General features: G+C 35.5%; 3 protein-coding genes across 8 annotated transcripts; 1 reads left to right on the top strand and 2 right to left on the bottom strand.

Annotated features, from left to right (window-relative positions):
- Window positions 1-120: 120 nt before the first annotated feature.
- On the bottom strand, window positions 121-16,710 carry LOC122572663 (trithorax group protein osa). 6 transcript variants are annotated; one of them, XM_043737912.1, is made up of 22 exons: window positions 15,925-16,710; window positions 15,590-15,828; window positions 15,288-15,410; window positions 15,005-15,211; window positions 14,658-14,717; window positions 11,196-11,328; window positions 11,007-11,102; window positions 10,581-10,906; window positions 10,110-10,503; window positions 9,897-10,022; window positions 9,641-9,822; window positions 9,404-9,445; window positions 8,548-8,745; window positions 7,593-7,812; window positions 7,330-7,506; window positions 7,059-7,169; window positions 6,715-6,874; window positions 6,384-6,642; window positions 6,077-6,242; window positions 5,690-5,991; window positions 5,283-5,522; window positions 121-5,195 (listed from the first exon to the last, which is right to left on the bottom strand). In XM_043737912.1, exons 1-22 carry the CDS (start codon window positions 16,427-16,429, stop codon window positions 3,237-3,239), a joined length of 6,225 nt encoding a protein of 2,074 aa, XP_043593847.1. In that variant the 5' UTR covers window positions 16,430-16,710; the 3' UTR covers window positions 121-3,236. The 6 variants fall into 6 exon arrangements, with proteins under 6 accessions (XP_043593847.1, XP_043593845.1, XP_043593848.1 ...); XM_043737910.1 differs by having other exon boundaries at window positions 15,590-16,710; XM_043737913.1 differs by lacking the exon at window positions 7,059-7,169 and having other exon boundaries at window positions 15,590-16,709.
- Window positions 16,711-17,159: 449 nt separating this feature from the next.
- Window positions 17,160-19,830, top strand: LOC122572672 (mannose-1-phosphate guanyltransferase beta). Its single transcript, XM_043737946.1, has 5 exons — window positions 17,160-18,029; window positions 18,324-18,540; window positions 18,604-18,997; window positions 19,075-19,468; window positions 19,547-19,830. Exons 2-5 carry the CDS (start codon window positions 18,418-18,420, stop codon window positions 19,713-19,715), a joined length of 1,080 nt encoding a protein of 359 aa, XP_043593881.1. The 5' UTR covers window positions 17,160-18,029; window positions 18,324-18,417; the 3' UTR covers window positions 19,716-19,830.
- Window positions 19,637-22,737, bottom strand: LOC122572667 (separin). The gene is made up of 9 exons (XM_043737935.1): window positions 22,186-22,737; window positions 21,804-22,020; window positions 21,445-21,737; window positions 21,224-21,360; window positions 20,935-21,151; window positions 20,548-20,858; window positions 20,318-20,485; window positions 20,104-20,249; window positions 19,637-20,008 (listed from the first exon to the last, which is right to left on the bottom strand). The coding sequence occupies exons 1-9, from the start codon at window positions 22,393-22,395 to the stop codon at window positions 19,863-19,865; spliced, it is 1,845 nt and encodes a 614-aa protein (XP_043593870.1). The 5' UTR covers window positions 22,396-22,737; the 3' UTR covers window positions 19,637-19,862.
- Between the last annotated feature and the right edge of the window lie 197 nt (window positions 22,738-22,934).

The raw sequence follows: 22,934 nt of genomic DNA, 5'->3' as shown, positions 1-22,934 counted from the left end.
CTATGTAATATCGCGAAATTTAAGATAATCATATACATACATATTTTCATACTCTCATCGTTAGTTCCCATAAATCACGGTTTCGTATATCAGAGAGTCAGACATATCTACATATTATAGTCATTTGGATAAAGTACGTCTAGTTTATTTCATAATTTATTTACAAAAAGTCTTAGTAAATTACACTTACAGGCATCTCCACTCGAACTAAAGTAAATAATTTAAGAACTACACGTATTTAGATATCTATAGAGTAGGATACTTTGGGGTCAGGGAGAAGCTGGGAATAGGGAAAGTGTTCTGTTTTAATGTGTTTACCTCATCATCGTTATTCTTCTTCTATTCTCCTTTTTTCCTCCTTTCTCCTCACCTCAAACTTTTATTCCTCAAACAAAGTCGAATCTAAATCGTTTTCATTTTTCCCGTTTTTGTTTTCTTTTATTTTACACATGCTACCCTTATGAGAACCGAAACACCGTTCATTTTTATGTATGAAATCCGTTTCTACGAAATGAGAAAAGGAAGTACCGACATAGAAGGTGTGCGACGATGAAATCGAATGTAAGTTATCGTTCATTTCGGCGGACATTAAAAATGAGAATGGTTTTTTCTCGTTTTTTTCTTTCCGTTACATTAGATAAATGTATATGCAAGAACCGTCGAAATATGTGCAAAAAGCTGACAATGGGGGGAATAGTACTTGTTAGTTTTTCTCTCTGTTTACAATAACATGCGCTTTGAAAAGCATAAAAGTTTCATGATTATAAATACGTCTCATCGGAATCACTTGAATGGCACGATCGAGAGCTTAGATCCGAAAATTCTATATTTCTTACCCTTTTCCGGATATATTTCATTTCAGTACATGATTGAAAACTTTCTCTCTCCGTCTCCCTCCCTCCCTCTATCATTCGCTCCCTTTCACTCACTTTCAGTCTTACACTTCGTATCTTTTTCTTTTTCCGAAGATGTTATTATTACTACAATGTTGTTTCTCTTCGATTCCTTCCTTTATCACTTAGTACGTGTTGAAATTTGATCACAACGGCATTTAATTATACGTACGTTCATCCCAAAAAAGAAAAAAAAACAGAAAAACCGCATAAATATTGTTTCTTCAAAGAATTTTCCTCTACTTTGCAAAGTAGAAAAGTGCAAAAAAAACAAAATAGAATGAATTAGAAATAAAAAATAAAACAAAGCACTAAAAAAAAAAAGGAAAAAATAATGTGTGAAATACTATCTAGATAATTTCCATCACAGTGGGATAGCATTCTCTGTAAGGTACGTAAATATGTAAAGCTGCCACTTGTCTATCGTTTAATATTTTGCTCTCGATCTTTATCCGTTCTTTTTATGTGTAAGCTTGTATATATACATATAATTATTATATATATAGTTATACATATAAATATATATAATTATATATATTTGTATATATGTACATATACAATGTGTATACAGCTATTTTTTTGTTTTGACAGACACTATTCCCCACCCCTTTTTCTACCAGCACCCCCATCCTTCGTGCATACAACCAAGACATTCATTCGCGCTCTTACCATCATTACACAACATACAAACTTTTCCTTGATGCACACGAGGATCACAAGCACGCGAAGAGATGTATGAAATCGCGCGCGTGCAATCTATTCCTTCTTCGATTTTTTTCTTCCTGTCGTACTTTACATGCACATGTATTCAAAAGACGAATCGATTTAAGTTGTCTCGTCTCCATCTATATTTTTCTAATTTCTTATTTGTTCTTTCCCTTTGTTTCTTTTTTCATCCTTTCTATCAACTCATACACACACGCATACATAAGTTGTCATCCATATCTCATTCAAACAATAGTCCTCTCTCTCTCTTTTTCCTAACAGCAAAATGATCACACGATATTTTTCAACGCTTCTCTCAACTTCTTTTTTTATTTTTATTTTTTTTGTGTTTTGTCTCTCTTCTATCATTCGTGCTTTCGTTCATTCTTTCACGAACTAACTCTCATTTACATTCATTCGTTAATCGGTCTTTCTTTACCCATGCTCTCGCCCTCTCAGTCCTTCACTTTCTCTCTTTTCTAGCAATGTCTTTCTTCAGTTCTAGTTCTGCCTGTGCTTCTAAAGTCGAGACTCTCGGTGGCCTGCTTTTCTCTCATATTTTCTTTTTTGTCTGCAAGGGAGACCACCGTGGGCGTTCGCGCCGAGTTGCATCATCTTTCATTATTTCATTTTTTCCTTTGTGTAATCATCATCACACGGCGCGGCGCAATTCGAAATAAGATTCAATGGAAGTGTGTGTTATCTACAAAATATCTTAATTACTCGCTAATTACAGCACAAAACATGCAAATATAAAAATTTGCATTATATTATCGTTAATATTTATATATATAATCGTCACCCGATATTATCGCTCCACATCGCACCATTTTAGGTTCGTCAAAACAGATTTCTTTTTTTGTTAGTTTCAATCGTCTCATTTTTTCTTTTTATATATATATTATTATGCTGCTAAACGTTTGTTTCATTTCTCTCATCTTTCTAACATCTTTGTTTCATTTTTTTTTCTTTTTTACTCCCTCCCTGTCGTCCCTCTATCACTACACCCCATTTAATATCTCCACGAGTTCTCTCATTATTTCCGTTTCTCGGCTTTTCTCTGTTCATAGTTTAGTCCTTCCTCTCGCGAAATTTTCTTTCTTCTTCATTAACTATGAAATATCTTACACTATCGATATTATCCCAATTCATCAAGTAGGAAAGGTATACTCGACGTGCGTTGACGCAAATATCGTCGTAGTATACCTTAACTCACTAACACTGATAATTAACTTTCTTACTCCTCTGGTTTTTTTGTTATTCGATATAAAACTACAACCACATGGCGTTACATATTATATCGACACTTTGTTCTTTCTCTACACACTCTATATCCCGCGTTTCCTTTCTTTTCGTCGCTGTTCTCTCTATATAATTCTTCATTTCACTCGCACTCCATTTAACTACCTTTCTAACAAATTTTCGCTCTCTATCTCGCTCTCATATTGCCTAAAATGAATAGCAGCAACAGCAGCTTTTTTTCTCTACAAGCTGTCTCTTTCTCCATGTCTTTTGTTTGGAAACAAAAACTGATCATCATCATCACTTTTTGCACAAAAGGGGCTAAACAAACAAACACCCGCGGATCAACCAAGAACAAAAATGAAGAAAAATATACCATCCATTAGTAAAAGAAAGTTACGTGCCCCTGGAACACTGGAATAATACACGAGCAACGATTGCGGCCACTTGCTGATCTAAAATTTGACTCATCACCAAGGCAAGTAATCGTGATTCGTGCTGTAATAACAGAGTTCTGTTATCAGGATGCCTGGCGAGGTTCAGCAGCGTACCAGCAGCACGTCGCAGCATGTCCAAACTGGTGCCCATTGACTCAGGATTATCACGTAGTGCAGCCAATCCATGTTGATTTGCAACCCCCAATGCACTTGATTCTGCCTGTTCGATGAACGCCACCAATAGGGCCACGCAAGGTGTCTGCAAAGCGATCGTACGAGCCACACCACTGTCTGCTGCAGATAGAAAGTGAAGCAAGTTCACGCCGAACTCGCGCAACACTTGCTCTTCACTTCGGCAGAGTAGCCTGGTCAATACCGAGCAAAGTCTCTGAAGTCTTGAGTACGGGGGTGTAGCAACTACTAAATCCACATTGCATTCCGTTACGCAAAGCTTGCACAAAGCCTCCAGTGCTAGTCGTTGCGGTGATAAAGAAGAATTCGGGCCAACAGTGGGGAAAGGATCTTGTCCATGAGCAGCAGGACACACCGCCCAATGCAGAAGACCATCCAACACCGGTCGAGATATTTCTTCTGGGTGTTGACTTAGATCCATGTGACCGGCTATGTTTGCTGCCATAACCAGCACATTTTCTCTGATGTGATGCAAAAAATCCCACCACCATTCGCTCTCTCCTTGTAAGCTGCTGCAAGAGTCTGCGAAATCTGCATCCTCCTCGCGATCGTAGTTTCGTGTCTTCTGCGTTCTTACCGGATGTTCGTGATGCAGTAACAATAACTTACCAAGAAGACTCAGAAACGTTACATTCTTGGCGAATTCAGCCTCGTTGCCCGGGATAAATGTGAGATTCCTTAGAATTGTGGACAAACAGACGCAACGTCGAGCCAGGTTATCTTGCGTCTCCGTAACAAGGTACAAACTTGCTTCATCCCTCGAGTAACTCTCGTCCTCGTAGTCGCTTATTCGTCTTCTTTTTAACGTGCCAGCTGGATCTTTTATGTTTAATCTTGGTCCCTCCTTATTATCATCTTTCATTACTGATTCTTGTTCCTCATTCTCCACTTTGATCTCAATTTTCTCCACCTCGGCGTTACTTGTCATGTCGTTCAAACCGTTTTGTGTCGGCACAACCTCCTCTTCGGGTTTCGGTATGTCTGCAAAGTGTTCGCCCATATTGTTATTCACCTTTGTCTCGGTGTCACACTCTTTCTTGAACCCGTCGTTCTTTTTCTCAAATAGTTCTCTCGTAAGATCGTTCATCTCAACTGGTTCTTTCTTAATCCTCGACAGAACATCACTCAAAGTTTTTGTCTTCTTCTTCTTGTCTAGCTGTTTCTTCTCATTCGTTTCTTTTGGTTTCTCCCCGGGTTCAGCTGTCTTTTGAGAGAACTCTGATGCTTCGAGTGTACCAGAATCTGCTTTGGTTTCGTCTTTCATGTCTGTACACTCTACTTCCTTCTGCAGCAAAGGCGGTTTCTCGTCTCGAAGGAGGCGGGCAAATGGTACTGATCCTATTTCAGATTGAAAACACGTCACTATGTACTTAGTGGTATTATTATCGACTTGCCAGGGTTCAGTTTCTGATTCACAGTCTTGATGATCCCAAGACCTCCTTGTGTCTAGAACAAACAAATCGTCGTCCCTTGGAACGATTTTTACTGGACGACCACGTCTCGACAGAAACGTGTAATTTGCTGATGAAAGTAATTTCGTTCGATCTTCAGGATCAATGGGACGTGTTACGGCACCGAGATCGACCTCCGGACCATCTGCTGATTGATTCCAATTTCGATCATCTTCGTTTACTGGTGATTCGAACATATCGGACAAAGAACGTGAGAAATGTTCCAACAAAACATCCAACAGCCCAGGTAAGTGTGCCAGCCCGAAATAACTTACCTGTAGAATTCATTTCGTTATCGTTTAGTATTTACGTTTATTCATTATTGTGTGTGAAGATATTAAAATATATCAAATGAAACTTACAGAAGAATCATCAAATAGTAAGATATTTAATACGTCAAGAGCCCAACAGCTTTCGGCTAATAAGCCTGACCTCAGGGCCATCATAATACGCCAAGCTTCTATCGGTGCTACATCGGCACGTGTAAGTTTCCGCCGTTTATACAGAAGTGGTGTCATCGCTTCCACACTATCGGGAGGGAATGTCATTTCTCTTTTCGATGTCGGTTGCTGGCTAATTATGGGATTTATACCAAGCTGATTCTGTGAACCAATATCGACTTATGAACAAAGGACATACAACAAAAATAAAAAATACTGATTAATGCAACGACAGCAGAAAATAAAAAATGATTAAAAAAATAAGACTAGATGACTAAAAAGATTCGAAATTTAATTGAATTAAACATACTAGCTACAAAATAAATTACCTGATGATTTCCAGGTGTAGGATAAAGAGGGGACGGTTGATTTGTATAACGATGATCCCATGGTGGAGGAGCGTGAGCTATAGCATTCAATGTCGGCTGAGGTGTGGTTCTATTTGGTTGCTGGCTACCCCACTGTTGACTATTAGGAAGTACTGACGAAGGTGTAGAAGAAGCAGACTGTGGTGTTTGCTGTTGCGGTTGTGGTTGTTGTTGCTGTACCTGGGGTTGTGGTGGTTGAGATGGATACTGAACTCTATTATTTCCACTATTACTATTGTACTGATTAGTTGTATTTGGCCATCCTGTAAATAAGGATATCTCGTGTAACGTGTTTATTCGTGTATTTTAATGCGCTTAACTATCGCATCGATATTAAAATACATTTACCTGGGTAGGCTGGTCGTTGTTGATTATATTGCGGATACTGTTGGTCTTTGGCAAAATCTGGGTGACGTCTAGGTGGATTTGGACCTGGCGGTGGCGGTGGCATATTCTTATTCGCACTCGCACCACCTGAGTATATCTGTGTTCCTCCAGGAGCTCCATATCCACCCTTCAATATTGACCATAACATTTGATTCGATTTATAATAATAATAATAATAATAAATATTTATTATAATATACTATGGTAAAATGAAAATTAAAAATAAAAATGTAAGAACAAGAATAGGAAATAGAACATATAATATCACCTGTTCCGGTCGATAATAATCTTGAGGGCAAGAATAAGACGAAGCAGCAGAAGGCTGTGAAGGTGAAGAAGGTTGGCTCGTTGCCGTTTGTTGCGGTACAGTAGGTGGATGTGCTTGAGGCGCAGATGGATAGCTATTACTTCTAGCATTAGGTGGTGTACCCGCCGAATAATTTGCTGGCTGTTGACTACTACTATATCTATTGTATATATCTTGTCCGCTAGCATTGTTCGGCGGCATATTTCCTCCAGGGTATCCTCTGTAAGAGTCCTGAAAGTTATACTCCATTCTTTTGTTAAATAAATGGTTCGAAATGAGTTTAATCTCTAACCTATCAACGTCTGGTACATAAGGTGAATAATGTGATCGCGGTGAGTAAGGTTGATTAAATTCTCCCTGTTGTGACAACGTGTTTGCTTGCGACCGGTTGTACTGATCTTGAGGGTAGTTTTGGTAGGAACCTGTATTCTGGTAACTGCCTTGTTGTATGCCTGTTTAAATGCAAAATCAGATTGTTTCAAAAGTATATCAAGAAAAAAATTCGAATAATGTTATTACAAATAACAACAAAGAGAAGATAGTAAAGCAAAATGTCGTGTGAGAATATTGAAAGTAAACGTAGAAAAAATAAGTTTAGTTGTATGTTGTGAAAGGAGACAAGGGTGAGAGAAGTACCTGAGGCTCGTAGCGGACCAGGGTGGGGCGTTGCGTTCGACTTGCGAAAAAGGCGTCCCACGCCGTCGTCGAACGGATTCGTGCTATTCTGCCCGCCCTGGTTCAAACCACCTACCAGAACATATTCTCTCAACCGCAATTCCTTTCACATGCTTGGTAAAGTGTTTATTATATCGAACACTTTTCCAAATCGTTCATTATCAAGATTTTATATATTCAATATAAAACTTTTCAACATAGCGAAATTGAAAAATAGAAAAGAATTTCTTACCTTGATGTGGAGAAGGTGCACTACTCTGACTAGGTGGTCTCGGAGGAGGAGGTGTATACTCTGACGAGGGTCCTCCGGGTGTACCACCGGTATAACCACTCTGATAACTTCCATAACCATCCATGGAAGCATTACTTGATCCAGCAGCAGGGAAGGAATCTTGTGAATTGGAAGATCCTAAAGATACGAAGTTAATGTTAAATTAATTAAAAATAAAAAAACAGTCTTTAATATTATCAGTTTTTAATATTATCAACAATTACCTGGTGAGGGTACGGAGGCAGTTCCCTTTGATGGTTTCTTTTTTGAACCAGCTTCAACTTGATTTATGATAGGCTGGGGATCGACACCTCCACGGTCGAAATGACATTCATACGCTAACAAATGCTTGGTATAGTGTTTCCTTAGTGTGTATGCTGCACTGCTACTTGCACCAATGCCCAATAATCCAGCTATATCTTTCCACGTTTTATTTTTGGTCACCTATAGAAAATTAAAGTCAATTTTTTCATCAGTGTTTGCCCGATTTTTTGTTTTAGCAGAGAATCCAAACAGACAAAAATCTGCATCTTGAAAACGCAAAATAAAAACAAAAAAATATATGGAAAAAATATTACGGCGGCTAATCTAAAAAGAAATCAAGTAACGCGATCTTTCTTTCTGTATATACAAATACCTCGATTCCTGATCATGCAAGTATGAAAAATGAAACGAATAGACAAGAGTACAATCGAAACGAATTACCGTTATTACATTGATATTAAAAGTTTATTCTTCGCTGAATATTAGAATAATTCCATATAGCACCAAGGTTTGTAGATCAGGGCGTTTTCCATACGCGTCGAACGACTACTTTAAGAAAAGACGAGTTAAGCTTCCTTTTTCTTCATAACTTTATAAACAGTATACAAGAAAAGAAAAAATACTATGTAGCAAAAAATATAATATAAATCATGCACACTTCAGCGCACACAGAAACAAAGCATATTTTACAATTGTATACGTCAAATATATAAACAAATACTGTCGGCGTAATTGAAAATGCCAACAACAGAAACAAAAACTCGGATAGCTTTGGCCGAGTCATTGATGTTTTTTCTTTTGGCATATATCAAAACGTATATACACAATATTGAAACGAACAAAAATATAAAACACATAGAATTATGAAAAAAACTACTATAAAGACACCGAGGGCTAGATGGAACTACACTGCACCTTGCATACCTCCATGAAGCCCCCCCTCTCTTTCACGTAGAGGTATAGCCGAAATAGGTCGAGGGGGTTCTTGGAGATGGTAGGACAACTAGTAATAGGTGTTCTTCGTTCTTCCATAAAGTTAACTAATTTATCCAACCATGTTCTTCGTTCCATTGTATCATCCATTTCATACAGCTTTGCTAAACTGTCTGGTTTCTGGAATTATTATTATGAAACCTGTTAATTTCCTCTGAACTGAATGATTGTCATGATTTTTCTTGAACACTTTGATGTACTATTCTTTCTAAAGATACTTGTTAATTTACAATTTCATTTAATTGCTTATAATAATTAACAATTATATATTTTTGAGTAAAATAAGTAATGACACAAGTGATAGATCTTTCATGCAAAAAGTACTGTTTTATAAAAACATTATTTGAAATGATAGTAAAATAAAAAAAGAGATATCATGCAATTACATAAAGCAAAATAATGTAATGTTTTTAAAATATTAAAAGATGTAGAGAATAAGCAGAAGCTACAACTTTCTTAGGACATGTCATTTGTTGTTATCCAAAAATTTATACTTTTGCTTAATTAGTGTTGGAGATTATGATGTAAATACGCGTCTGTACGAAATATAACTGTTGTATAACAATTTCTGATAGTTACACACTGCTTGATAATGAAAATAAAACAATAGTACATGGATATTTTTATAAAAATACAACATTAAAATAGAGAAAGTTCAAATAATTATATTTGCTAAGCAAATATCAAGATGTCTAGATCAAACAAAGTACAAAACATTCAGTGTGTATAGTATGTTGTGCAACAGTATGATAAATACTTATAGTGAATGAACAGTAACCTTAGGTCTGTACGGGTCTTGAGGCACATGACTGTTAAATACCTGTAAAATATATAAAATATTGAAAAGTCAAAGAAAACCATAGCATAAAAACACATTATCCCTGATCATATATCATTCTTAAAATTTTCATGTAAAAACATTAAAACATGCAATATAAAGATACAGATATACATACGAAAGTAGTAACCACTATGTCAGATTCTTAAGAATCATATAACGAAACGAAATACATACAGGACTAGCAGGAGTACGTGGCCAACCAGGACTGTTCATATCAGGATATTCTTCATGTATCGAGTTAATACTCGCAGCACCAGGTGATGGAACTGTACTCTGTGGTGTAGTTGGATGACTATGATATCCTCCCATCATATCCTTCCGTACCTTTGGTGGAAATGTTGGATCTTCTCCAGAAGCTATATTAAAATAAAATTATGCATTTTCCACAAATAAGATGAATTTTAAAGAATTTTTAACATTTTGTACTAACCAGCTGATGCATTTGACAACGTCGACTGTTGGGAACCTTCATCTAAGGATGTACCATCAGGACCAGTTGTTATTACAGATGTAACAGTGCCACTTGAAGTGGAAGTAACATTTATAACTGATGTACCTATATGATCAACCAGTATTTTTAATCTTCCATCTGTTAAGTAAATTACCCAAAACGAAATATATGGTAAATGAAAAATGGATATACCTGAAGCAGTGGTAGTTATGCCACTATCATTAGAAGTTTCAGTAGTAAGATCTGCAGAACTATGGCTAGTTGGTGTTGGTGTTGAAGCGGGATGTGAATTGGGTGTAGTACTTGGTGGAGGCATTGGACTTCCTTCGTGATTGAGAGGTGGTGTAGCCGCAGGAGTATGCAAATGTGGTACAGCTGAGCTGGTTGGTGGTGGCTGACTACTAACGTGATTAGGGGATGGAGGTGGAGGACCCATTGAACTTGCTGGTGGACCCATATTACCAATCACGGCTACTCCAGGGGCACCTGGTGGTACCATACCTGTTGTACCACTACCTCCATAAACCTGAGGTGGTCCTGGACTAGGTGGCATCCCTGGTGGTACACTATTAAATCCCATTTTATGCTGCAAAAAGGGCAGTACATTGATTTTGTGTAAATAATATAAAATTCTCACTTTCTTAAAAAGTACACTTGACTTACTGTATATGGAGGATATTGCACCAAATTATTGGGCCTATTAGAAGCTTGATACTGATTGTTGGGTGGTGGTTGTGAATTAGCTGGTGATGGATATCCCTGTGGAAATTGTACATGTGGACGGGGAGGTGGATAGGGACCTTGCCCATGATAACCCCCAGGCTGACCTGCAGCCGTTCCACCAGCTGCATATCCCATACCACCACCCATTGGGTTTATTCCACCAAGGCTTGTAGAACCAGGTCCTGGTTGAACAACACCAGGACCAGTGTTATTCATTTTATAGCTATGCATGTGTGGCGAAGGACCCAATGGCTGCTGGTATGCTCCTAAAAGCATAAGTTTATATGTTATATTTTATACATACACACACGCTCGCGCGCGTTTAAAAGACAAAGTATAAACAAAAGTTTTACATCTTTCATTTACCTTGAGTTGTCATAGGAGAGTGACTCATTCGTGCTGGTCCACTACCATCTGACTGGCTACTTGACGGGCGTGGAGGCATCTGAACGTTTTGTTGACCTACAAAAAGCAAGAGTACAAAATTTTATTCAAAAAACTAAGGAATTAATTAAAGTAATACTTCAGTAATATATGAACCAGAAATATACAAACCAACAGCAGGGGACATCGAGCGAGAACCTGTAGATCCTGTAGGAGAAGGGGTTGGTCTCATCCCCTGTGAATTTGGTGTTCCAGGACAAGCAGGTCCATTCGAACTATCGTTACTATTTTGTCCAGATAATTCCTAAAATATAAAACATAAAGAAACATCTCAGAAAATTCTTACATTCAAACAATGCTTCCACAAAGGTATCAAATATAATTAAAACAAGAAAATAATACATCTAATGCTTAATACTCTATTTAATCTTTGAACTTAATTACAAAACTTTAGAAATATCAGATGAATATAGTAGTTAATATCATCTATATAAAATGGCTAAAATAATTATAATACAGAGAACCATAAACAGAATTATGTAAATAGAAGTTATTCCTGAATATAATTGCAACTTTTTAAACAATTTACTTCACTTTACATTTCATTAGCTTCAGCACGAAAGCTGTGTTAGCAAGATTATAAATAAAGAAGTAAATAAATAGATACACACACAACACACATGGATATACACACACAAACAAAGGTAAAATAAAAAATCCACTTCTTAGAACGCAACATTTACGTTCCTTTTATATACATTGTATACTTTCTTTGTTCTCACATTTTAACCATAAGAAAATTAGGAAATGCACTCTACACACGCGGCCACTAGCCACTAATCGTACGATGCAACATAACACGTCATAACACGCGCATGTTTCAACGATATTTTATATATACGTACATAACATACGTCGTATACAGTTGGCATGTATGTGGAAGAGCGCGCGCGCCTATGTATGTGTGTGCGTAACACCTCGCACAGATCGTCACTATGATACATTGAAAGAGCGCGCGGGTGCATTAGAAGAGAGAGAAGAGAAGAGAAGGGGATTGAAGGGAGGTCGGAGTGAGAGATGAGGAGAAAAAGAGAAAGACAGACCGAATATAAGTACAAGAGAAAGAATTACGCGAGTGAGACAGATGGAGACACATAGAGAGAAAGAGAAAGAGAAAGAGAAAAGTACATCGTTACACCTACCAAGCAGTGGACAGTTCATCCGTACAGAAGACGATTAGAGACTTCCTCGGATGTATCACGGAACGTATAGTATATACTGTGTCGAACACAAGGACTCTCGGCATGACGCGAGAATCGAAGGAGAGGCGTTACCCCGCGCACTACGACAAAACCCACCATAGACCTCGTATGTTCCCCGTACGATTTTCACATGTTTTACGGGAATCTCGTGTAACAACGACACACTACGTTCAATCATGTGTAAATGAAGATAGTCGGTGGTTTGATATAAAACCACGCGAGAATGGGCATAATTTCTCGTCTGTCGACTATGGAACTGCTGTTGGTTCACCGTGTACTTCGTTCGACCATCGCATGTTGTGTCAATAAGTCTCTCTCTCAGAGTGTTTCGTATCGTTAGGGTACAACCCTTCGATATCGAATTCTAAATTGGCAAACGGTACGATCGTGAAGGCCGCGTATTTAACAGGTTAGAATCGGACAGTTGATCGTCTACGTACGTGTACGTGGCCGGGAGTAACTAAAAACGTGATTCTTTTTATCGAGTGTTCCGTGACTTCGGTTTACAGATTTCGCGTCTAGCTGCTCGTTGGAGGGCGTTCTTTCGTGGCGCGGCAAGCGTTCGGCAACCATCGGTTATTTCCGTAACTCCTCGGTGAAGAGTACCCGTGTGCTCCAAAAACCCCGAGAGAGTACGCGAGAAAGAAAACGTATAAAGTCAAACTACACAAGAAACAAGCGCTTTTCCAACTAAATAAATTATATGCAAATCTAATCAATTATAATAATATTAAAAAATCTTTGTTCTCATTAAAATATTTTTATATGTTTTAGGTTATATCAATCAATACGCGTTAATAATTGTATCCTTTAAATAACTTAATCATTGCAATTTAAACAACCATTGTTGAAACTTTTTAGCTTTCGAGAATTTAGTTCTGTCTACATTATTTTTATATATTTAATACGCATATTCAATATGATTACGATTTTAATTAATACGAACTATGCGTTTAATCTTATGAAATAAAAAGAAATAATGAATGATAATATTAACGATATTATGTAATAATATTTTTATCCGTCGATGCCATAACATCGCGAGGGAATAGGTTAAATGATGATAATCCTCAACTAAAATTCAACCGATTTTTAAAACAGCATAGGAAACATGGTCGATCTACAGAATTTAATCTAATAAAATTAGTAAATAATGAAATTTGTTCCAACACTGATTTTTCAGTAAATAAACGAGATCTTACACTTATCGAATAGAGACATAAAGTTATATGTAACAGAGAGTTCTATTTAATACCGTTTAAAAGAAACTATATTGGACGTTTAAAATATATTCGCCGGTTTTCAGTCGCGTCATGGGAATACGAGAAGTTCGATAGCATGTCGCAGAGTGACAGTTGCATGATCTAACGAACCGAATATAGCTGAACGATATAAAACGTCAGAAGTGGTGGGGAGAACTACCTCAGATACACAGTCCCCCCCCCTCCCCCGCAAGCGATTCTAGCGAATCACACACTCGCTCTCGCTTGCTTCTCTATACTCAGGTAACCTGTGTAACACTCATGCTTCTCCCACTAGACCGCTCATCTATATTGAAAGAAGTGAGAGACCCGATATAGGACAAAGAGGGATATACGTGTTTGCACATACATGCGAGCGTATATGTTTGAAAAGGGATAGCGAGACGAACACAGTGGGAAAGAGCAAGCGAGCGAGCGACAGAGAGAGAGAGAAGGAAGGAAAGAGGAAGAGGGAGAAGGCGGGAAGGGGAAGTCACTAATATCTGGGGCTCCAGCGGCCGCGCAACTCGCGCCCTAATCGAACTCTACAAGTCGCTTATTCTCCATCCCCACTTTCCACACCCTGCCCCTCCTACAGATAGGCAACCCATACTCGAGAGGTCTCCCTTTCGCTCACTCATGCTTGCTCTTTTCACGAGAGAAGTATTGAAGTACTCCCGTCCACTGTATCCAAGATCAAATGGCACTTTATGCAACGAGAAATTAGAATTCGCTTTGCAATGCCAGTTATCGTAATCGACCACGTAAGAGCCACTGATGATTTTATTGTTAAACCGTTCGTTTTTAAACGTGGCCCAAGTCGAGAACCAATCGTAACACAAACATGAAATAACAATAACACGTGCACACACGTGCATCCACGCGCGCATGTGCTTTCTAATTAAGATCAAAATAAATCACCGTCCGACGCTTCAATCGCGAAACATGAAAACGTTCTATTGAGAATTTTGCACCTTTCTGCTTTTCTTCTGGGTTATTTGAATATTTTTAAAAGAGAATCTTATACGATACGTTATGGTTATTGATAACCTTGGATAATTTTGAGACACGTTATCAAGGTACTTTCTTGAATATATATATATATTGTTGCGAAATTTAATTGTACTCACCCCTGAATCTATTCCTTGAGTATTTGGTGTTGTTGATCGTTGCTGTAAGTTATGGAAACTCTGTAAACAGAAACAGAATTTATTATAAATCACATATCCATACATACAACTAAAAATATACTGATGAAAAAGTTCATTTTCCTACTTTTTATCTGTTTACTTTGATACTTTGCAATTTTTTAAAAGAATTTTAGATACAAATAAGATATTTTTTTGCTAATACATTAAGACAAAGGACAAACTTTGATATTCTTGTTTACATGTACAGCCAATAGAAATTCTTATATTATTACATCATATTATTACATCAAGAATACAAAAAGGTTTTTGTTATTTGTATAACTTACTTGAGATTGGCTAGTTGACTGTGGTTGTGGAGATGCAGAAGGTGGTGGTGCTGGGGATTGAGAAAGAGCACGCTGTGGTGATTGGCTGGAAGGATTGGTCTGATTGGCCGAAGGTGGTGGTGGATTTGGTGGTCCACCTTGATTCCAACCTCTCTGTTCTGTGTATAAACTGGAAGGATGGCTAGTTTGCGTAGTATATGAGTTTAGCTAAAAAAATATAAAAAGTTAATTAATAAGAGTAACTATTTTATTGAATAAACTTTGTAATCATTATTATAAATACCTGATGGTGGCTGTATGGTGCATGAGGTCTTGTAGGAGAAGAATAACGTTGTGTATATTGTTGATATGGCATAGGAGTTGGGGAACTTGGTCCTCCAGGTCCTGCATGCAATCTTGGTGACCCCTATGTATTTTACAATATATTTAATTATTCAATTATTAAAACAAGAGTTAATAATATATTTTATAAAGAATAAGGTGTACATAAATTATTACAAATGACAATTTATAGCTACAAAAGTAACAAAAACATAAAATGTACTTTGTACACAGTTATAGATAGATGTAGGTTGTTATACTTACCGTCTGTGGAGGACGTTGGCCAGGTTGTGGATAAACCGGAGGGACAACTGGGGGTCGTTGGATGGGCCATGGTTGTTGATAAGGCTCTGGCCCCATTCCAGGATAATTTCCATGAAAACGATGAACAGGCGTAGATGCTTGGAGTAACTGATTTAACGTTGGTGTTGGACCGGTAGCTTGCGATATACTTTGCCCTGATAAAAACCTTGGTTGACCCGGAAAACTGGTTGGCGTAGCCCCTACATATGCCAATCGTGATTCAATCTTGGAAGCTGCATAATGCTCTTCCATTTCGACCCGATGAACTCTTTCACTTTCATGTATTAAGTGTTTACCATGGTAATCCAACTGTTTCCCTGGAAAGTCTCCATGCTTTCCCATGTACTCTGGTACCTGCTTCGCTGGATAATCGGTCAATGATTTGGAGGGAAATTCGTTTGATTTGTTAGTATACTCCTCCGGATAATCGCGTATTACGTTCGACGTGAACGGATGTCCGGGATGGTTTGGATGCCCGGGCGTATCGAGAGGCTCTTGTTTGCCGATAGATTCTTGAGGAGCTTGTCCAGCCTCCCTTGGTGATTTGACTTCACCGGCAGTGTGTCCACCAATGTCCTCGCGGTATTGACTCATCTCGAAACCCGTGTCCCCGCCGCGATTCACATATTTAAGCAGCTGGGCCGCGCCCCGGGACACTTTATCACCCGGCTCTGGATCCAGCTGCTGCTTCGTATTAACACTTGCACTATTCCCACCGACTTGCGGACGTTTCTGTGCACATTTCACGGACTCGTTCAGCTTCACATCGTTTTGTTGGCTCTCGGCTTGCGTCGCAGCCATGTTCTCTCCTCACGGAGCCATCGTCGTCTCATAAACTGGCCAATCGCGGGACCTCGTGTGTCTCGCGTACTATGTACTCGAAATCGAAATCCTATTCCGTTGAATATCTTCTATTGTACTCAACTCTTTCCACCACATCCTCAGTCAGACTAGCGAAGACTAAACACCGAACTAACAATTTTTGCTTCCTGCCGTTTTCAAAGTAGAAGGAACCAAAAAAAAACTCATACACGAACGTCAAAAGCAGCGTCGCATGTATTACGCCATCTTGCGGCTATACCGTCAATCATTCGCGCCCGTTTCAACTCTCATTTACAATCGGCGACTCTTCTTGAAACCTGATGGTCGCTCCGTTCGACGATTTCTTTCTAACCAATTTACGCTTCTATACTTCTATTGAAAATTCACCCCCACTTATATACACCAAAATATCGAATGAAATTGCGTTCGTATTTAATTCTTATACTTATGTATCAAATGTTCATTTATATCTAATAAATAACTTCTATTCATATACAAATATTTCAACAGAGAGTAATTGTTCAAATTGCTAAATAAGATTATTATCTTACTGCGTGCTTATCCCTATATTTAAAAAAAAGTCGCAATAGCAAAAAATATTAGGATGTAGTAAACAGAAAATAGACGAGTAATGTCTTTGCGTAATATTGCACACTTATTTTCTTATCAATCGTCTTGCTCAAATTTATAACAAGAAAGATAAAAATCAGTCATAAATAGTCATAATACAATTACCTGTTTTTATTCTGTTTCTATATAAAAGATATTTACTTTGGCGCAAGCGCATAGAATAATATACTATACGTAAGAGATTTAGATGCGGTTGTCTTTCGCTGGTATATTCATTCCTAATTTTGTGTATTAAAAGCCGAATGAAATAAAAAATTTGTTTAATTCGCGTCGATTTTCGTCTTCTTTAAATGTAATTCGTTCAAGTTTTAACACTCAAAAGTTCAACAATAATTATCCGCGACAAAAAACGTATTTGATACGATATTACTTTTTGTTACTAATCTGTATTAAAAATTGATTTTAAGGATAAAAATATCAATTAAAATTATTTAATTATATTTCCACAAATTAAAAGTAATTAAGTGTTCTTCACTTTTACAACAATTATAACGATTTTAACTCTTCAGTACTTTTAAAAAAATGAAGATTGTAAAAATTCTTAAAAAAGTTTATGTGAAACAGATGCAATAAAAAATATTCAAAAAATGAACTCGACAAGTAAAGTGTATTTGTACAAATATTACGTGTACAAGTGACAAATAAGTGATAGTAATGGCGCTATTGTAGTTTATTACGGATGATAAGCATTAAGTAGTGTAATGTCAATTAAAAAAGAAGTTAAGCCAATATGAATGGTAGAAATTCCGATAAGAGTAATATCGTAAATGTAAAATATAAATCGATTAATAGCATTTGATTATATTAGGATTAAAAATTATGTATGTATTCTTATCGCATACGTGTGTCGCTATGTACATACATCTACGTGGTATTTCAATCCTACGTGGCAATATTCGTCAGTAATGATTGTTTTCTGCCTTTGCTCGTATCGATATGTAGGCATGAGGTATATCTTTCATTAATATTCTTTTCACTTCTACGAAAAAAAAATGTATTTGTATATAACAAATACTTTGCAAACGCATAATTAAATTTTTAGTACATTTTGTTTTCAATTACACTTTTATACATTTTATTATATTATTAGTTAATTAGTGAATAAAGATATATTACAAATACAGTTTTTTTAAATCAAACTGGATATATTTCATTTAAATATTTATCTTCATATATAATTCCGAATCTGTATACAATTAAAGAATATATACATTTTTAATCTTCATTTTTAATATCTTTTCAGAATAAAATCTGCTTTCAAATGTGTTTTACTATGAACACATTTTGATTAGGATTATTGATGAGTGACGCAACATAAAACAAAGAAGTTAGAAACAATGAGAGCTGTAATACTTGTTGGTGGCTACGGAACCAGATTGAGACCCCTTACATTAAGTCGGCCAAAGCCATTGGTTGAATTTGCTAATAAACCAATGCTTCTACATCAAATAGAAGCTCTGGTATGTTGCAATATCTCTGTGATACTTTAACTTTCTATAAATTGATTGCAAAATTATATTTAGGTAGCGACAAATGTGACAGAGGTAATATTAGCAGTCTCTTACCGTGCAGAAGAGATGGAAAGAGATTTGAGCGAAGAAGTTAAAAAGTTAGGAGTACATTTGATCTTTTCACATGAACCAGAACCACTTGGCACTGCAGGCCCTCTCGCGCTGGTACATGATCTGTTGTGTGCAGGAGATGAGCCATTCTTTGTTTTAAATTCTGATATCATTTGTGATTTTCCATTTATGCAACTTTTGGAGTTTCATAAAAATCATGGTAGAGAGGGCACCATAATCGTAACTAAAGTAGAAGAACCATCAAAATATGGTGTAGTAGTCTATGAAGATGATGGAAAAATAGAAAGCTTTGTAGAAAAGCCACAGGAATTTATTTCTAATAAAATTAATGCAGGTATTATATTTTTAACACTGAATTTAGATATATTAGTTTCTTAATGCTTGGTGATATTAATTACTGTAATCTTATAGGCATGTACATTTTTAATCCAAGTGTCTTAAAAAGAATAGAATTGAAACCTACAAGTATAGAAAAAGAAATTTTCCCGCATATGGCTCGGGACGGAGAATTATATGCAATGGAACTAACAGGATTTTGGATGGATGTTGGACAACCAAAAGATTTTCTCAAAGGAATGAGCATGTACCTGACATCTCTAAGACAAAAATCTCCAGAAAAATTATATTCTGGTCCAGGAGTAGTGGGAAATGTGTTAATAGATGAAACAGCAAAGATTGGGAAAGATTGTAGGATAGGACCAAATGTTACAATTGGCCCTGGTGTTATTTTATCTGATGGCTGTTGCATTAAAAGAAGCACTATTCTTAAAGCAGCTGTAATAAAAGAGCACGCATGGTTGGATGGGTAAATGTTAAAGCAATTTATAATGTATATAGATAGTGTATTTGTGTGTGCTTATAATGCAAAGTGATGTCATCATAGGTGCATTGTTGGCTGGAGAAGCGTTGTCGGACGTTGGGTGCGAATGGAAGGTACTACAGTACTTGGTGAAGATGTAATCGTTAAGGATGAATTATATATCAATGGGGGTCAAGTTTTACCTCACAAGAACATTTCCAGTTCTGTACCGGAACCGCAAATAATCATGTGACCAAGAACACTTTAAAAATACACATTGAGTATAATGAACGACCAAACTACGAAACATTTTATAAATAAAATTTTTACTAGCTTTTTTAATTACATATAAATTGATGTTTAGTATATATTTGTTTGTATCGTTTTTTATATTTACAATTTAAATGAGCTTTACTGGTAATCCTCGTACTACTATTGCAGCCGCGGTCATATATTGAGAACAAATGTCTTTAGATTTTGCTATTGCTCTTAACATTTCAGATTCTGTAGACACATTTTGGGAGCTTTTACGATTTTTTAGAAATTCTAATTATCAAGAATTAAGAAAAAAATAAATTATAAAATCATAAACTTAAAAAATAAAAAAATTAACAAGATATTTTATAATTTTTTATACTAACTTAGTGTACCCGCACACCACATATTAATATCAACATCAGTCCATGGTCTATTTAATGGAGATGGAATCCAATTACTAATGAAATTCGTTGTCATTTTATCAGTATCAGCGTCTGTAACTTCCCACAACATACCGAGCACACAAGGGCTAACAATATAATATAAAATACCAAATAATACATAAATAACTAAAATTATAAAAAAATTTATTTTTACCTGCTAGCTATTAAATACTGATTGGGTACTCCATATGGTGGGTAACGTCCTCCTACTGTAAGTAATTTTACACTACTACAACCAAATAATAAAACAATTGATCTTACTCTGAGTCTTTCTATGCGTTCTCCTGGCAAGTATTGTATTCCATTGCCATGACCATTATACCTATGAAAAATAATAAATTATGAAAGTTAAAAAGATAAGATAATATTTAAAATAAACATTACATTAATATATCATGGTTAACTAGTGCATCTTCAAAAATTCCTTCTTGTGGCTCAACATTATACCAACTTTTCCAATCTGGTAACCAATATTCAATGAACAACCTCATACGTTTTTCCATTTTAGCTAAGTTACCAGAAGGATTGACTATACATGTACCCATATCATTTTTTGTATAAATTATTTTACAACCATTCTCCATTGTACTTTCATGCTCTTTAAATAAAGCATATGCAATGTGCAGTGATGGAAAACGAGTAACAGGATGACATTTTAAAATTTCCATAGATTCAAAAGGTATATAATCCATATGCTGTAAAATGTTATATAACATATACCAAATCACGAACTTTATTTTACATTTTACAATGGACATGCTCCAAACTTACTTCATCAATGACTAAAATTAATGTTTTCCTAATTGCATTTTTTAATTCTTCTATACAAGGTAGTTTCCCAAATATGGACAGTATTATGTTATCTGCCAGCTTATTATAATCAGGAAGTATATATTTTACCGCACGTGCTATTTCTTCTCTTGTGAGAAAGCATGCTGATAATGCTACTTTTCTTAACAACCACTTAGATCTTTTTGTTATCTTTTTTCTATAATGCATAATACAATTAAATACATGTATGACAAAAAATTGTTTAATTATTAATTTATTTTTTACTTACGAATTTTTGTTATCAGATATTAGTTTGTCAATCATTTGTACAGTAGCTGCTACTATGTCATGTTTATTTATTGGATCTGCTATAAATAAGATTCTCCACTCTCGTAACCATGTATACTCTAATGCTTGGACAGCAGTCTACATATATGTAGGCACAGATATATACATATATATAGAGAAAAGTTATTAAATTTACCAAAATTATGTTTATTATATAAATACCTTCATACTTATATTTTGCCTTTCTCTCATTTTCCAATATAATTCATTATTCGCATAAGTAGCTTCTAATTCTGACCTATTATTAGAAAGTAATTTCTGAATTTCATAACAGATATCATACGAAGAATCTAACTTTGGTTTTGGTAATGTTATACAGAAGGGCTCTGTTTCTTTGGTCCCTGTTGGCAATATGGTAATATGCATTTCATGCATTGCATGTGATTTAGTTCTATTATGTTTAAATATATCTCCTGGGGACCTATACTGTCCAGTGATTTGAATCATATACCATTCTATATAAAAAAGAAAGATTTATAACAGCTTTAATACGTTCAATAATATTTAAATATTTTATTTACCTTTGGGCAGATCAAAAAGTTTTGCCTTTAAATTATCAACTCTATTTGTGTCATTTATATTAAATCCAACATAAGAAGCTTTAAGTCCACAAGATTGTTGTGTATTTAAGATTGATTCACGCATTTCTGTTTTCACACTTCTATGCAATATTTGTTGACGAAGTATCACTGCATGTGACTCAATTAAATGAAATATAGCTTCAAGCTCATTACCAATCTACAAACAGTATTTATAAATTTATCAAGGAATACTTAGTTCTATATTGTTTACAATTCTATATTGTGACTTTGTTAAATTGTTAATCAATAATTACATAATTTTTATATTATTAAATAATTATATTCATTCTATTCATAATTATAAATAAAATCAATATAATACCTTTAAATAACAAAGTGCCAACATTTTGTTGAGATTTGCATATTCGACACTTCCTATGTTACATTGTACCTCTGTGAATAATTTTTCGATATTCCTTTTCACATCTTCTATGAAATTAGTTTCTTTAATATCCGATGTTTTTTCACACTTGTCATCATTTAAATGACATTCGTGTAAAATTTGAAAAATTTCGTCCATGTTAATACACATAAATCACTTTAAACATGATAACTTCTTTACCTTTTAGCACTTTATGGCATTAGCCGTAAGTTTTAACTGTTATTTCAAACGATTCAAATTCAAATGTGACTAACGACGAGAATACTAACTTATGTGTATGTATATATACGTATACATATTAGGTTAGGGAAGAATAATAATAAAGTATCAATTATTTATAATTTTTATGTACTCTTTTCCAAAATAATTTTACATTTTGGACTCCCATCCTATATATTTAAGAAAATATATGTATTTCTGTTTAAATAAAATATTTCATGTTCCAAAAGATCCGAAATAAACATGAATATACATAAGCAAGACATATGAGCAAGATTCAGATATTGACATTTGAAAAGCCATAATTCGTGTAATATATATAAATTTTATTTATAAATTATATTTTTACATAGATTATATATAAATATATAAAACTTATATTACTATTATGCTCCTATTCTTTTATTATATTTGTACCAATCGTACAAAATTGATGTAAATGCATAATGCCAAAATACATGAATTTTGTT

The sequence above is a fragment of the Bombus pyrosoma genome, linkage group LG11 (assembly GCF_014825855.1).
Source record: "Bombus pyrosoma isolate SC7728 linkage group LG11, ASM1482585v1, whole genome shotgun sequence".
NCBI lineage: Eukaryota > Metazoa > Arthropoda > Insecta > Hymenoptera > Apidae > Bombus > Bombus pyrosoma.
This window is presented reverse-complemented; position numbering and strand designations above follow the sequence as displayed.